This window comes from Camelina sativa, chromosome 7 (assembly GCF_000633955.1).
Source record: "Camelina sativa cultivar DH55 chromosome 7, Cs, whole genome shotgun sequence".
NCBI lineage: Eukaryota > Viridiplantae > Streptophyta > Magnoliopsida > Brassicales > Brassicaceae > Camelina > Camelina sativa.
Window position 1 is genome coordinate 7,172,272 of NC_025691.1, and position 15,713 is coordinate 7,187,984.

Here is a 15,713-nt window from a genome sequence, read left to right on the forward strand (position 1 = left end):
TAGAAATTGCTAGGTGCTCGGGCGGTCCGGGTGGGCCTAGCGCCTAACGAGAAAATCGGAGATGAAACGGAGATTAATCGGGAACTAGTTTTAGGTTTATTTTATTAAATTAATAATAAAATTAAAATACATTGTACTAAATATATGTATATTTCTGTTTATGTTAAAAGAAAAAAATATAAAACTATGATATTGTCTTTAAAATTATGATTTTTATTAAAATTTATACATTAGTTATTGTAAAACATCATAAACTCTTAATTTAAATGTCCAAATAACAAAAATATATATGTCTAATTTATATTTAATTCCAAAAATAATCGGTATACACAAAATTAAGCAGAAAACAATCGGATTAGACAGACATAATCGGACAATTGATGCTAGACGGGGATTAGTCATTAATCAAAACGGAGAAGGTGGACCTAGCGATTTTACGAGGCGTATAATCGATACTAGGCAGAGATTTTTAAAACAGAGAATAAAAGTAAGGAATTAATTGATTGGCTATAAATATTTGAGTTATCTAAGAAATAGGGTTGGGTGGAACAGTGGACAGGATGATAAGAAAAAAAATAAAAGAAGAGAATCATGGGATTTAATTTTTGAAGCCACAAACAAAATGGATGATAGTGCAATTTTAAATTTTGTACCCAACCAACGAGATAATAACGAAAAGTATTTAATTTAATGTTACCTTTTTGTTTTCTTTCTTGAGCCAAACCCCATAACATTTAGTATAAATAGTTTTCATATATTTCACAGCTAGTGGCCATGGTGCATTCCCCTGATTAGACGATTTCAGTTTGCTCAAAACATTATTCTCCTTTTTCATTTTTACCAGAATCTTGCATACATCAAATATGAACACAGATTATCTTGTTCGCTCTACGAAAACTTTATTTTTTAAAAATGGTTTTGTAAACTCTTATCCTCGGATTTTTGCAACTAACTTTGCAGTTACTTTCTAATTAAATATTTGGTTGACAAAACAAAAAAAAAACTTTCGCATGTATTTAACTATTTTTAATATATTTGGAACCTTTTTTTAAAATCATGCATAAATGGTTGGAATGTATTTTATAAATAGCTCTAACTTATTTTATTTTTAATATATTTGAAATATATTTTATTGTACAAGTTATGAAGGAAATATGTATAAAATATATTTACCAATTCAGCAGTTACCAATCTGGAAAGACTTAAACTCAAAATTTTCGTTTCCACATTTTAATACGTTAACAAATAATCATTTACCAGAATAATTTAGTTTTCTTCACATTTACCAAACTAGCTTAAGAAGAAAAATATGTGAAAGTATCATGAGCGGGAGAACTGTTCACCGTTGCTCAAAAAAGAAAAAAAATTAATATTTTAATATTAACTAATAAGAAATCGACATGTGTAAAAAAAAAGGTTGAGAAACGGTTTTTTCTTTGAGCAACATTCTCTTACATCTATCTCCTTTTTCTATTTTTTTTATTAATTTTTAATAAGAGAATTTAGGGGGAAGGAAGCACAGTTGCTCTTATTATATTGATAAATGATAAATGTTTACGTAATGAAAAAGAGGATGAAATAGATTTAAAAAAAAAAAAAGAAGTTGAAATCGGGAAGAAGCTATGAGAGTCACATCAAAGAAGAAGTCCATTGGGTACTTAAAGAGAAGAAAGAATATGAGATTCGCACATGGATGGTGGGTTCTATTTTGTTCCCTCCCTAAAACATCTATATAACTTTTTCCATTCACATTTGAACTATTTTCTAAACAAATATAAATTAATGGAAATTGGAAAACTAGCAAAAAGATCCTAAATATGTGTATATATTTTGTAAATATACAATTTTAATCTTTGTTGTTATTCAACATTTCCATTATTTTATAGATATTGACAAAAATAGCATTATTCATCCGTTCGGATTGGATGAAATAGAGGATGTATCTAAAAGGGCAGCAGATAAGATAAATGGTGCATTTGGGTTTGATAGACTCGCTGAAAATATTATTATTTAGTGTTTTGTGCTCCTTCATAAATTGTTAAAACGTGTGATCGAATATGTTTATTAATTCATTAAAAAAAAAGTAGTTTATCAAAATTACAAGTTATTATGAAGACATGATACCGAAAAAAAAATGAAGACATGACAATACTTGCTATCAAAGCCCATTTTCAAAGATTGGTGGTTAAAGACTACTTACTTTGGTTTAAAATAGAAAAAGAAAAATTCATTTTTGTTTTTTTAAATGATTTCGTTGAAAATTGGAATTAGTCAAAAAAATATCATTCAATTATTGGACTTTGTATATTGTTTATTGGGTTTATATGTTTGTTAAGATTGATAAACACTTACGTCTCTACTCATAAGCACTTGAACAGAGTCATTCTTCGAACTGTCTCGCATATACCTCGCCCGCTAAAGGCGGTTTAAGGTATTAGGTTCCATTTGTTTCTTCTGTTGATACGATTCTTTACAGATATATTAGAACAACTATCAAAAATTATTTTCGACCATTTTTGTTTTACTTTTTGGTGTTCATGATCAGATGTCAGATTCTATATAACATATCATTTGTATTGTGTAGAAGACACATTGTAAAATTTACATTTCCCTTTTAATAATAAAATTCATCTGGTCATTAAAAAAAAAATAAAAATTGTTTAACTGAGAACTAATTAAATATATTGTTTCAAAAGAAAAATATAACTCACTATTAATATACTCAAAAAAAAAAATTGCCAAAAATCTAATTTCTTGGTTTTAGACAATCATCTATCAAAAATAATTCTATTTGGCTTCAAATCATTGTTAGTTCAAAGCTTATCGGAGAGTGAGCCACCCAACTTTCAATCTTCGAACATGTAATCTAAGATAGCAAATTTGGCAGGATATATGAAATGCCTATAAAAAAAATATCATTGGCCATTTCCATATGTGATCTAGTTTTAGTTTAGTTATTTTGTACATACATTTTTTTATTAGAGTAAAATATTTTGTAAATTTAATTAGATCATTCCGTAAAAAACTATATAATCATATTTATGTAAATTGCCTGCTCCATAACACGATCTGCAAGACTTTAATATTTTTTTAAGCAAGTTAAAATATCTAGAATCTTAATTATAGATATTAATTTATTCTAGAATTATTTAAGGATGTTTCTTAGATATTATAAATAATGACTTTTAAATTTTGATATTTATTCAAATGGTAAAAGTTTAATTATGTAAATTTTACAAATAAATTAAATGTTACTTTACAAAATATATTTCTAAATTAATAATAGGGGATCAGGAAAATTTGACAAACTAAATAGTTAAAAAAAACTAAAACTTATTTATTCAAATTTTAAAGTGAAGTCCTAAAAAGCCCATCAAACGTCCATGTTTTAATTGTTGCGCTCCTTCTCGAGGTCCATGTTTCCAAGTTCCATATGTACGAGAGATGATTAGATGGTGGATAAAGAAAAGAAAGAACAAAGAAAAGAAAGAAAAAAATGAATCGACCAGTCCAACCAACAACAATAAAAATAGAATTAATCAAAGTTTAGTGACTTTGGTCAGTCGTCGAGACTAATTCAAAACTTTGGTGCTTCACGATTATTCTATATATAACAGAAAATTCATTTATATGTATATTAATATATTTATGGTTACCTAAAAAACTCGTGTATTATTAATATTTTTTTATACAATATTTTTCATTTAAATTTATTGATGTTGTTGGGTACTATATGTAATCATATTAATATTTCTCGTCTTTAAGGTACTGATTGGAAGCGTATATGAAGAAACTTTTTTAATTTTATCATCCAATCAACATTTATTAAAAGAGTATATAAGGGAGCATTTAAAAGCTGCAAATGCTCTCATTTGAAACATTTTCCAAACATTAACTCTAAAATATTAATATATATTAAAATAATTTTAATTAATTAATTTATTTTGTAAAAATAGAAAATTATGATTTCATAATAAATAAATTTATTTGTTATAAGGTAATATATATGAGAAACTACTTAATGTTATTATTTAAAATAATATAATAATTTATTTAATACATTAAAATATTAATGTGGATATAACTTTATAATATATATTATTGTTTTATTTTAGTTTGATGTGTTATATTCTATATATTTTAAAAATTTATTGAAATTAAAAATGTAAATATAGATATAAAAATTATAATATATATTAATTATTTGTAATTAATGTGTTATATTATAAATATATATAATTAAAAATTATTAAATTACACATTTATATATATAACAATTTATAAAATTTATTAAATGTAAAATATGTATTTTTAAAAATATATAGCAGTGAGTGATAATTATTATTTTTAATGAAACACATTTAAATTATTTTTTTATAATTAATATCATATATTAAATATAAATATAATATCTAATACTTCACTACTATACTAATCAACTAAATGTGTTATATTAATTAGAGCATACAACTAAATATATTATAAATTAGAGCATACAATTTATGCACCTTAATGTTTATGCTGCTAATGTTCTAGTATATTGTTCCAATCAACCCCTAAGTAAACTACTTCTACTTACACTATACGAAATGTTTAGTTGTAAGTCAAGAAAAATTAGATCTCTCGAAATCAACGATTCTTAACTCGCCACGTCATCAATAATAAGTTGAAACCAGTCACATCAGATTATTACACCCATCTCTCTTCAAAGAATCATCTTCTTCAAAAAAAACGAAGTCTCCATTTTTATTTTTGGTTGACTCGGTCGGATTTGTGGGAAGAAGAAGATGAAGTGTTTTCACTTCACCAATGGCGACAAGAGAGGAACAACAACAACAACAACAATCGATGAAGGAGGAGGAGGAGACAGTGTCGTTTCGAGAGCTTCGAGACTCTCATTGGCTCGGTCTCTAAGCGTAGCATCATCCACAACTTCAGACCCAACTCGGAGGTCTGAGTTTGACTCAGACTGGAGTCTCTCACCGGAACGAATTGGTTTCCCTAAACCGTTGAGTCAACGTTGGATCGGTGGACTTGTTGCTGAGAACGATCTAAAGGTGTTTACTTTTAAAGAGCTGAAACTGGCTACTAAAGGGTTTAATAGAGGTCTTTTGATCGGTGAAGGAGGGTTTGGTTGTGTTTATAGAGGCGTTGTTGATGTTTCAGACTCTAATGGTTTTGATTCGAAGATTCATGTTGCTGTTAAACAGCTTAATCGTCAAGGTTTACAGGCATGACTCTAATCTTTTGACTCTGTTCTGTTCTGCTTCAATTAGTCTCGTAAAGGTTTCAACTTTGACCCTAATTGATTCAAGAAACGATAAACCTAAAAGGAGAAAACTTTACTTTGTGGTTTGTGATTGAGTTTTCGAATTGTGTGTGTGTGTGTCTTGAACTCTGTTCTGCTTCAATTAGTACTGTAAAGGTTTCACCTTTGACCCTAATTGGTTCAGGAAACGATAAAACATAAAAAGGAGAAACTTCACTTTGTGGTTTGTGATTGGATTTGTTCTTGTTGTTGTTGTTGTTGTGTGTGTGTCTTGATCTCTGTTCTGCTTCATTATTCCCCTAAATGTTCCAACTTCGACCCAAATTGATTCAAGAAACGATAAACCCTTAAAGGAGAAGCTTTACTTTGTGGTTTTTGATTGATTTTTTTGAAGTGGGTGTGTTGTTTTTGTGAGTGTTTTGTCTTGTGGTAAAAGCTTTGTGTGTGTGGCTTTGCGTTCTAGTATTCAGGGGCATAAAGAATGGATCAATGAGGTGAATTTTCTAGGTGTAGTGAATCATCCAAATCTTGTGAAGTTAGTTGGGTATTGTGCTGATGATGATGAAAGAGGGATGCAACGGCTTCTAGTTTATGAACTTATGTGCAATAAAAGCTTAGAGGATCATCTCGTAGGCCGAGTTGTGTCTGTATCGCTTCCATGGATGACGAGGTTGAAGATTGCTCAGGACGCTGCTCAAGGCTTGGCTTATCTTCATGAGGAAATGGATTTTCAGGTTTGCATTTCACTCCCCTTCATACGATTTAGGACCGTTTTGTGTTTTGGTATTGGTTTTGATTTTGCTTCTTGTTAATGTTTTAGCTGATTTTTCGAGATTTCAAGTCTTCAAATATCTTGCTTGACGAGGGATTTGGTGCTAAGCTCTCGGATTTTGGATTAGCTAGGCAAGGACCTCCTGAAGGACTTGGTCATGTCTCAACTTCAGTATGTATCTATTGGAACACTCTTTTTAGCATAACATATTTTGTATGTCTTTAACTTTGTTCTTGTGTTGGAAGGTTGTAGGTACAGTTGGTTACGCGGCTCCTGAGTATGTACAAACTGGGAAACTGACGGCAAAGAGTGATGTTTGGAGCTTTGGAGTAGTTTTGTATGAACTGATCACAGGAAGACGAGCAGTGGACAGAAATCGACCTCGTGGGGAACAGAAGCTTTTAAAATGGGTGAAACCTTATGTGTCAGACTCGAAGAAGTTCCATGTGATTGTGGATCCACGGCTCGAAGGGCAGTACTACTGTATGAAGTCTGTTCAGAGAGTAGCTGCTTTAGCAAACAAATGTCTAATGAAGCAACCAAAATCACGGCCTAGAATGAGCGAAGTTGTTTCACTTCTTGGACGCATCATCGATGAAGAAGCTGAAAACGCTCCTATGCCAGTTGCTGAGGAAACAGAAGAGATCATTAAAGCTGAGGTAAATGGAGAGAGTGAGCCTGAGCTGAAGAAGCAAGGGAGTTATTATCGTCAGAAGGTTCTTGATCTTAGGGATAAGATGAACTTAAACAAGTCGCTTTCGAAGCTAGACTGGCGAAACTGGACACAAGGACTAGTCAGAACATGGTAGAAAATAGTGTCTTCACTGTATATATAAACCTCTTAGCCAAAGAATTGAAAGTAACTAACACCAAAAATGATGCCACTCTTGTTTTTTACCATCAAATCATTTTGATGTGCATTTGCTTGGATATATGGTTTGTAAAACGTCAGTCTAATAGAGCTTGAAGTTGAAGACATGAGAAGATCATTAATACTTATGTTAGTCAATTCTCGCACTACAAAGATCAATTGTCAAATCTCGCGAGCCATGAACTGGATCATTTCGGTACATAAGCAGAAGCAAAACTGTACATCATCCTTTCTTACTCAGACAAACAGAGGAGAATCAGATGGGCGTGGATAAGCAGTAGCTATGACGCCCACAGCGGTTTGCCGAGCAAAGCCTGCATTTGGTTTTTGGTTTATCGCAACACTATCGCTTCTCCTACGCATTCTTCTCTCGACCTTATCGATGTTTCTTCCTCCTGCTTCATTCAACGTTTGGATGTGTTCGAGGTGAGAAACAACCTCGTTCATGTTCGGCCTCAGCTTTATCTCGTACGTCAGGCATCTGAGCACCAGGGTAGCTACTTTACAAGCTTCTTCCATCGAGTACTGATCTTGTAAACGGTTGTCGATAACTCGGAATAACTTCCTTTTGTTTGCAAGTAACGGTCTTGCCCATTCCACTAGCTTTTGCTCTCCTGGTGGACGGTTCTTGTCCACAACTCTCTGTCCAGACAACACCTCCAAAAGCACGACACCGTAGCTATAGACATCACTTTTGGTTGTTAAATGACCTGACCAAAGTGAAAAGAGTCAGTAGTCATCACTCATCAGTTTATCAAAAATCACAAAGAGAAGTTATTCTTGAGACTAACCGGTTGCAAGGTATTCAGGAGCTGCGTATCCGTAAGTACCCATGATCCGTGTAGAAACATGGCTTTTATCACCAGTAGGTCCATCTTTAGCCAACCCGAAATCAGAAAGCTTGGCATTGTACTCCTGTGATCATGTCAAAGACAAGGGTTAACATAAAGCCTTATACTTTCACATCATATCAAGACAGAGTAAAGCAGTATATACCGAATCAAGAAGTATATTGGAAGTTTTGAAATCGCGGTAGATGACACTAGTCTCGGCATTGTGAAGAAAAGCAAGGCCTTTCGCAGCACCAAGAGCTACTTTCAACCGTAGAGTCCAAGATAACGGTTGGAAGTAAGAGCCTCCTGCAACCACAAGAATCAAAATTTAAATACTCACAAAACGTAAACAGAGTCCTGAGACTGAGAATACACAAAGAGAGAGAGAGAGAGAGAGACAATACTTCTGAATAAATGATTCTCTAAGCTTCCACGAGGCATGAACTCATAAACAAGAAGACGATGCTCATCCTCTAAGGAGTAACCAATGAGTTTCACAAGATTAGGATGCGAAAACTGCCCCAAGTAATTCACTTCCGCCTGCAAACAACAACAACAACATTAATCAAAAAGAAACATAAAACAATCTTGTTCATATTTCAAGAAGACCAAACTTGAATATTACCAGCCATTCTTGGTGACCTTGCCAACCATCTTGGTTAAGTTTTTTGACAGCAATAACCACACCGGTTCCCGGTTTAGAAGCAGAGAGAGTCTGTTCATCAATCCAACCTTTAAAGACAGAACCAAAACCACCTTCACCAAGAACACTATCTGGTCTGAAATTCCTAGTTGCTGCTTTAAGCTCAGCAAAAGTGAAACTTTTGAGGTTAGGAGATTGCAAGATCTCTCCTTCGGTTCTTGGGTTTGTTCTGATAGACACAGAAGAGCCTTTGCTTCCCATACTTTGAGAATCATTAGCCTCTGAACTCATATACTTCGGACTCGCACCTATGCAACAACCAAACATATAGTTTACATACAAAAAAACATTAGATTTCACTTTTTCGACAAATCTCATATCTAAAGTGTTGTTAGAACAAACAGAGAGAGATCAGACAAAAGTTAAAAACTCTAATGAAGCGTGAATAAACCAAACACCAAGAAACAAAAAAGAGACAAAGTTTTAGATAATTAATCAATTATTATGAGAAAACCTTTGACAGATTTGTCAAAACACTAAGCCTAACTTTTAAGTTAAGTCCTCTTATCCTCCTCCAACCACCAAAAAACCTAACCTCGAATTGAAAAAAATATATATATATATATAAACATTAAAAAAATTAACAAAACAAAAATCTAATTAAGATCCTACTTAAGTACCAACTTTGAAAAACTGAATTAAAAAAATCAACATTTGTTTTTCATACTACTATATATAGTAAATCATTTACTGTAAATGGAAAGCTTGAAGTACCTTGCTTACCTGGACTCACAGCTTTAATCTGAGCACTTAAGCAAATCCCCATGATTTTTTGAAGGAGAAACAAACAACACCCTTTTGAGATTACAGACTAAAAGAGATCATAAAGGTTTAAACTTTATCAATGGAAATTTAGAAAGTTGAAGCAGAAACAGATCAAATTGTGAAGATAAAAAAAAAAGTCTTTGTTTTTGGGTGAATAAAGAGGATAAATGAGAGAGAGAGAGGAAATAAAATTCTTGGTCTTCTTTTATTTTGTCAATCAAGAAATAGAGTAGAGTAGAGAGAGAGAGAGAGAGGTTTCTATCGAACACTTTGCAATTTTGCTGCAAGTAGCTGAAACAGAGAAAGAGAGAGGAGTTAGGGAGGTGGCATTGATGATGGTGAAGCGGTCCCGCCTTTAAACCCCATCTCTTTACTTTTTTGTCCCAAAACAAAAAATATTCAATGTCCAATTTGTTTTTTTTGTTTTTGTTTTTCTTGGTCAATTTTGTTTTTACATTTGCAGAATATGATTTTCCATGTTTCAAAGATATACTAGTCTAAAAAAATATTTTTATATTTTATGATCATATATATATATATATGTAAATTGTTTTCTATTGGTCGAAAATTTTTATTAAATAAATTTTGAATAAAAAAAATAAGAAACACTTTAAACATCAATTAAAATGAAATATTATGAAATTTAATGGATATGTAAAAATAAGTGATATGGGTTAGATTACAAGAAAAAATGAGGTGGTAATATAGTTTGTAAACAATAATATATTAAATGCAATTCAGAATCAATGTCTTTTTTTTTTGTATGACAACATCACAGATTCAGGGGCATTATAAATCAAAATATATAAATGACAGTTTAAATCAAAATAAAATGTATGAAAATTCACCCCATTTGCAGAGTTGATAAACCAAAAAGAAAAAGGAAGTAAATCGCTTGCACGGCGGTCCAATCGTTCTCCGCCGTTGAATATTCAATTTTAGACATTTTAACGTCACGATGCGCTAACCTGAGTACGTTGACTCATGTCGGCTTGGTCTTTTTGTGCCAAGTGTTACATGCCATTTAATTTCGTCTGTTTATTGCTTCATTTTAACTTTACATTTATTTCGTTTTTCTTTTGTCTTTTTTTTTTTTCAATTTCTGACCATAACATGTTCAACAATATTAGTTATAACTGTGTGGTTTTCTTTAAAAAAGTTTGATCATATAGATAATAGTTTGGTCTCTGATTTTTGAACACGACTATAGTAGGCACCTGATAAAAGTAAAAGCAAGAAACTTCTACTTTTTCATTTGCTTTCCCGGCGGCAGCTTATTCGTGACATTAAACCAAAAAATACTTTTTACGTGAAATTTGATACTATTCCACCGGTACTAAATATAGGCATCGATCTACAAGTCTGTTTATGACCATATAAACTAGCTACACCATATTAATATACTATGTTACAACTCATACAATCATATATATTGAGTAAATGATACTATAATTTACTTCATCCGAAAATGTTCTTTGTTTTTTTTGCTAAGAGAGGGGAGATCATCCGAAATTTTCTGAATTGAAGTTTGTATATCTCTTCAATTAAATACCAAAAAAAAATCGATATAATCTATTTTCGAAGGATAACTGAACTTCGTAGCTGGTTGAGCTAGCCATTTTGGGTTAAACGATACTATTATACACTATACAGTATTACTTTGAAGTGTTTAGAAATATTATTGTGAAAGTCTCCGTGGCAAATAAATAATTGTAAGTGGAATAAAACCCTAAATTAGCCATTTAAAAAAAGAAAAGAAAAAGAAAGCTCGATCCAAGATCTTTGTCTGGATACGAATGAATGGTAACGAAAGAAGAAGAGGACACGAGAGCAAGTGAAGAATATAGACTTATGTTATGTTTCGTTGACCATATCTTGTGACAAATAAAATCTTAAATATATTCCACCACATAATCTGTGCTAGATAACCATATATAACAAATATTAGTTTTGTTTTTGCAAAAAAAAAAAACAAAGTTATTCTCCTATTTTATTATCAGAAAGAAAAACAAAATTTATTCTAGTAAAGATTAGTTTCTTCCTTAGAAACTTTTTTTTTTTTAATGGAAAGCATTGACGTCCCAATTGTTAAGTATATACGTTTATATGGTTTCGTAGCTAATGAATTTCTTTATGAAGAATACAAAACATTTATGAAAAGATTAATAATACAAAACATTTATTAAAAAAATCATGAGAAAGTCAATTTGCAAAAAAAGGGCTCGTGGTTAGTGGACTAATATATATTGGTTCAATACTTCAATTAGTATTAAAAAAATGTATTATTTGCCAGAAAGATTAAACAGTGTCCGTGATAGTATAGCTATCAAACCTAACGTCCACGTTTCTTGTCAGTCATCACATTGTAAAACAGTAAAAGATTTTACTTTATTTCATCTTTGCTTTTAATCATATCTAATTAAAAGATCAGTATGCACTTTAATACCGCAAAAGTCTCGTGCAAACTTATTACCACGAAACTTAATTAAGTAAACGGATATCGGATTGGTTGGAAAAAAAAAACGGATATCGGACTATTGAACCAACTGAAAAGAGAGTTAGAAATTTTGAGGTAAAACAAACTTACCACTTCTAAAAGTGACAAATGAGAAGATACTAAACTTGTGAGGATAATCATATGTTATCTAAGATGATGATCGTTTTAATGTTGCCAATTAATTAACTCTTGTTGAAAGATGACTAATCACGAAAGTATGTAGTCCGTACGTTTTGTTGGTGCAACAAAAAGCAAACAATATGATATTTGAGAAGAAACCAACGATAATAGACTATTGTGGGTTTTGTTGAACGTAATCCTATAATTGTTTATTTAGTCCATTTGTTTCAACCTAAAGAGCGATTCTTGATTGATCCATCACTATAACTATCATGATCGTCACCATCAGCCATCAAATGATCTATCTATTTTTATTATTAGTGTTGAATGGTCTTAATAGTAGTACATCAACCAAATATGTTGAAAGATGATCTGAGTTATCATATTAAACACCATTTTTATTCTTATGTCATAGAACATTAAGAGTTTAAGACTAGTAAAATATAAACGACAAAGTTTCCAGATACTAATATACCAATCATCGTTAAAATTATAATGACGAAAAGTCAATAGAGTGATTTTATCTGTCTTTGATTGCTATGCGATAAAATTCCAAATAATTAGTGATCCTTTTACCATTGATTTTAAAATTTTCTATGTCGATACAAAGCCAATTTAATATATATGTGACTTTTAACTAGTGTCTTCCCTATTCATGATTAAGTTTGAAAAACCGAGTGCTACCAAAACAAACCTCGCAAATGTAAGCATGTTTCTGTAATAATTGTCTAACCAAAATCATCTTTAAAATAAAATAATACATACTTGTAGTAACGTTATAGATCCGCTGTCATCTAATATGATAAAAGCAAAAAAAAAGACTTAAGGCAGATGGCCGGCTGTTGACTTTAAGGTTTCAACCTTTTTCGTCACGGGTCGATCGTAAGATATCAGATTTATCATTTATGTACTTGCGTATATGTAGCTCGTGATTATTCATGAAATAAAGACTTTGATGCTTTTGACCCTAAACCTATTTGAAACAGTTTGAAAAACAAAAATTGCATGTGTACAAGTGTGGAATGATCCGACATCAGCTTTATATATAGTCTGATATATTTTCACATACGGATATTGCATAACTTCTATATTGATTCGCTAAAATGACAGAAACAATGTGTCACCCATTCGTGAGAAAATATCAATCTTTTTCACCTGTCCACATCCCATCATCACCCATGAAAAATGACTATAAGCCAAATGTTATATAACTATGTCATGTTAAAGATTAATTTTTACTAAACAAAGTTTGACTAATGCCAAGCTACGTACTCGATACTCCCAACGAATAGTTTTTGGTTTATAAAAAGTAATTCAAAATATTTCCGACAAAGCTCTTAAACTTTTCCAAAATTTTTTTCCAATTCCTCCAATAAGAAGACACTATTCACTATTTTATCAGAACCAAGTCCAACTACCATCCGACTACATTTACTTAAGACTCTCAAACAAAACAATATATATATAGAACGTAAAAAATATTTTTCCAGTCAACAAAAAGTCAATCTTAATCACATCAAATTTAACAAACACATACTAGAACATTGATTTTTCTTTGTAGCTAGCTAAAAACATTGGGATTTCATCTAGAAGCTGTGGAGGTGGTGTTGACGAAGGACATTTTGAGAACGAGAGAAATCAATGTAATGAGAAGTCAACGAAATTGAGGGAGCAAGTATCAAAGTGATTTATGATGTCAGCGAAGAACATATATATGATATATGAACATATCTTGACTCTTCATCAATCTTTCAAAATTGATGATCCTTTATCCGTACGGTTCACATGTACTTTGGTAGTTTTGTTTACACAAATGTCAACGCCGAAATTGAAATATTTAGGAGGCAGGTTAGGTTAGGAAGAGTTGTCAGTTTTTTTTGTATATCTTTCATGTGACATATCTTATCAACAAAAACAGAGAAACAAATCGTTTACGTATGAGGAAAAATGTTAAAAGCACAAAACGGAAGAGAAATCTAAGGAAATAACAATTCATGATACCGCAAAAATCATAAATAAGGTCCCTAAACTTTGTGGCCTCAATTAATGGAAAGCCTCGGCCCAAGAAACAATGCGAGAGTGTGCTCATAAGCCTCGACTACTAGTCTTTTTTTTGGTATACTGTAGTTTTTGTAATATTTTAGGTTCAAGGTTCATTGGTTTATAGCTAAAAGTTTAAAATATATACATTTTATTAATTTATTTTAAAAAAATATTCTGTTTAAGGATTAATTTTCTTAGATATATACATATATAATTATATTACAAATCTCTTTACACTCCCGATTTAAGTCCCTTTTAATACGAAAGCGTATTCATTAATTCGGAATATTTAAAAACTGATAGATATTATGTGTCAAAATCCAGAACTTTGAATAGCTGACTAATATTTTTTTTATTAAAAATAATATATTAATAAATAAAATTAACATATACACCTCTTTAAATTTTTTGGCAATAAATTATTAAAAACCTCAAAATGAAAATGAAAATAAAAATAAATAACATCAACTAAGACGATATTCATTAATTCAACCGTATTAAAACTTCAAACATATTTTTATTTCCGCAAAGTTTGAAACCAAACGGTATAGTTACACAAAAACCGTAATCGGTATATTGTCCATCCCTATAAATCTAATTACCTTTTTCCAAATTATGTACATATACGTAGATTCAGAGACCCGAATATAAATTTTTTAAATCCCAAATTACAGTAAAAATATCGAATTTGGGATTAAACCGGATCGAACCGAACCGAACATTAAACCACTAATTCTCTCTCTCATCCTTGCCCTCCTCTCCCTCTACCAATCACCAAACCACCGAAACGGTGCTCTACAAACCGGACACGTCAGCTTATAAAAACACCACGAATCTATACACTCCACGTGGAAAACATGCTTGCATCTCACAAGAATTCTAACGACGTCGTTTACTTCAAACTCCTCCAAACAAATCACGCACACGTCAGCTTTAACTCCATCGCCGTCACCGCCGTCTCCTCTGCCGCATTTCGTGAGTCTCACGGCGGGAGGTAACGGCTCTCCGGCTTCTTCATCTCCGATCTCTTCCTTCGGTAGCTTCGGGTACATAACGAAGCAGAGGATAATGATCGAGCCGTAGAAGAGAACGATGAAGAAGATACATAAAAGACTCAACGCTATTGATTCGGATTCTGTAACCACCGCCGTCATATCCGGCGACGAAGCAGCCACCACGTAATCAACACAACGACTTGATTCCATATTAATTTAAATTGAAGATTCTACGAAATGAATTTAAATTTGAGGATGCAAATATAGTGATGTTCTTAGATACGGATTTTGATTGTTAGATTAGTGTGATGTGAAAAAAACTGAATAAACGCAACTTTGGTTATTGTTTTGTGGAGAGAGAGGTGGCGGGAGGGGATTAAGTGGAGAATATCCGAGTTTAAAAATTGTTAATTAGAGGTTAAGATTATTACCAGCTTATGAGTTTTGGATTAATTGTCATTAACCTTTGAGGAAACAAACTGAATTTAAATTAAGGTTTTGCGCAGTTTTATTTGTTATATCTGGAGTGTCTTTCAGTTACTAATTTGCTTTATTGATCCCAATTTTTTCTGTTTACATCTATTTTAGACTGTGTTGATTAGTTCTCTTGCTATCATCCATAACTGATATTGTTTGCTATTGTTAGCTATTGATAATAATCATGAAAATTAGATTATATCATATTAGACTCTATACCATTATGTTTTCTCTAAGGGTAGGCATTCGGTTTTTCGGTTTACAGTATTTTTGGTTTTATAAAATTGAAACCATATAGAAACTATATGTATATCGGTTTGGTTATGGTTCGGTTTTTACGGTTTTACGGTTTATCAGTTTGTTTTAAA

General features: G+C 31.6%; 3 protein-coding genes across 6 annotated transcripts; 1 reads left to right on the plus strand and 2 right to left on the minus strand.

The window, feature by feature from the left end:
* LOC104700622 (probable receptor-like protein kinase At5g47070) lies at nt 4,724-7,017 on the plus strand. Of its 2 annotated transcripts, none has more exons than XM_010416160.2 (4): nt 4,724-5,231; nt 5,740-6,003; nt 6,090-6,212; nt 6,287-7,017. In XM_010416160.2, the coding sequence occupies exons 1-4, from the start codon at nt 4,788-4,790 to the stop codon at nt 6,848-6,850; spliced, it is 1,395 nt and encodes a 464-aa protein (XP_010414462.1). In that variant the 5' UTR covers nt 4,724-4,787; the 3' UTR covers nt 6,851-7,017. The 2 variants fall into 2 exon arrangements, with proteins under 2 accessions (XP_010414462.1, XP_019083083.1); XM_019227538.1 differs by having other exon boundaries at nt 4,871-5,231; nt 5,733-6,003.
* LOC104700621 (protein kinase APK1B, chloroplastic) lies at nt 7,020-9,540 on the minus strand. Of its 3 annotated transcripts, none has more exons than XM_010416158.2 (6): nt 9,163-9,540; nt 8,371-8,696; nt 8,150-8,285; nt 7,909-8,051; nt 7,704-7,827; nt 7,020-7,622 (listed from the first exon to the last, which is right to left on the minus strand). In XM_010416158.2, the coding sequence occupies exons 1-6, from the start codon at nt 9,212-9,214 to the stop codon at nt 7,150-7,152; spliced, it is 1,254 nt and encodes a 417-aa protein (XP_010414460.1). In that variant the 5' UTR covers nt 9,215-9,540; the 3' UTR covers nt 7,020-7,149. The 3 variants fall into 3 exon arrangements, with proteins under 3 accessions (XP_010414460.1, XP_010414461.1, XP_019083084.1); XM_010416159.2 differs by having other exon boundaries at nt 9,172-9,539; XM_019227539.1 differs by lacking the exon at nt 9,163-9,540 and having other exon boundaries at nt 8,371-9,146.
* On the minus strand, nt 14,638-15,168 carry LOC104700623 (RING-H2 finger protein ATL64-like). The gene has a single exon (XM_010416161.2). The coding sequence runs from the start codon at nt 15,076-15,078 to the stop codon at nt 14,638-14,640; it is 441 nt and encodes a 146-aa protein (XP_010414463.1). The 5' UTR covers nt 15,079-15,168.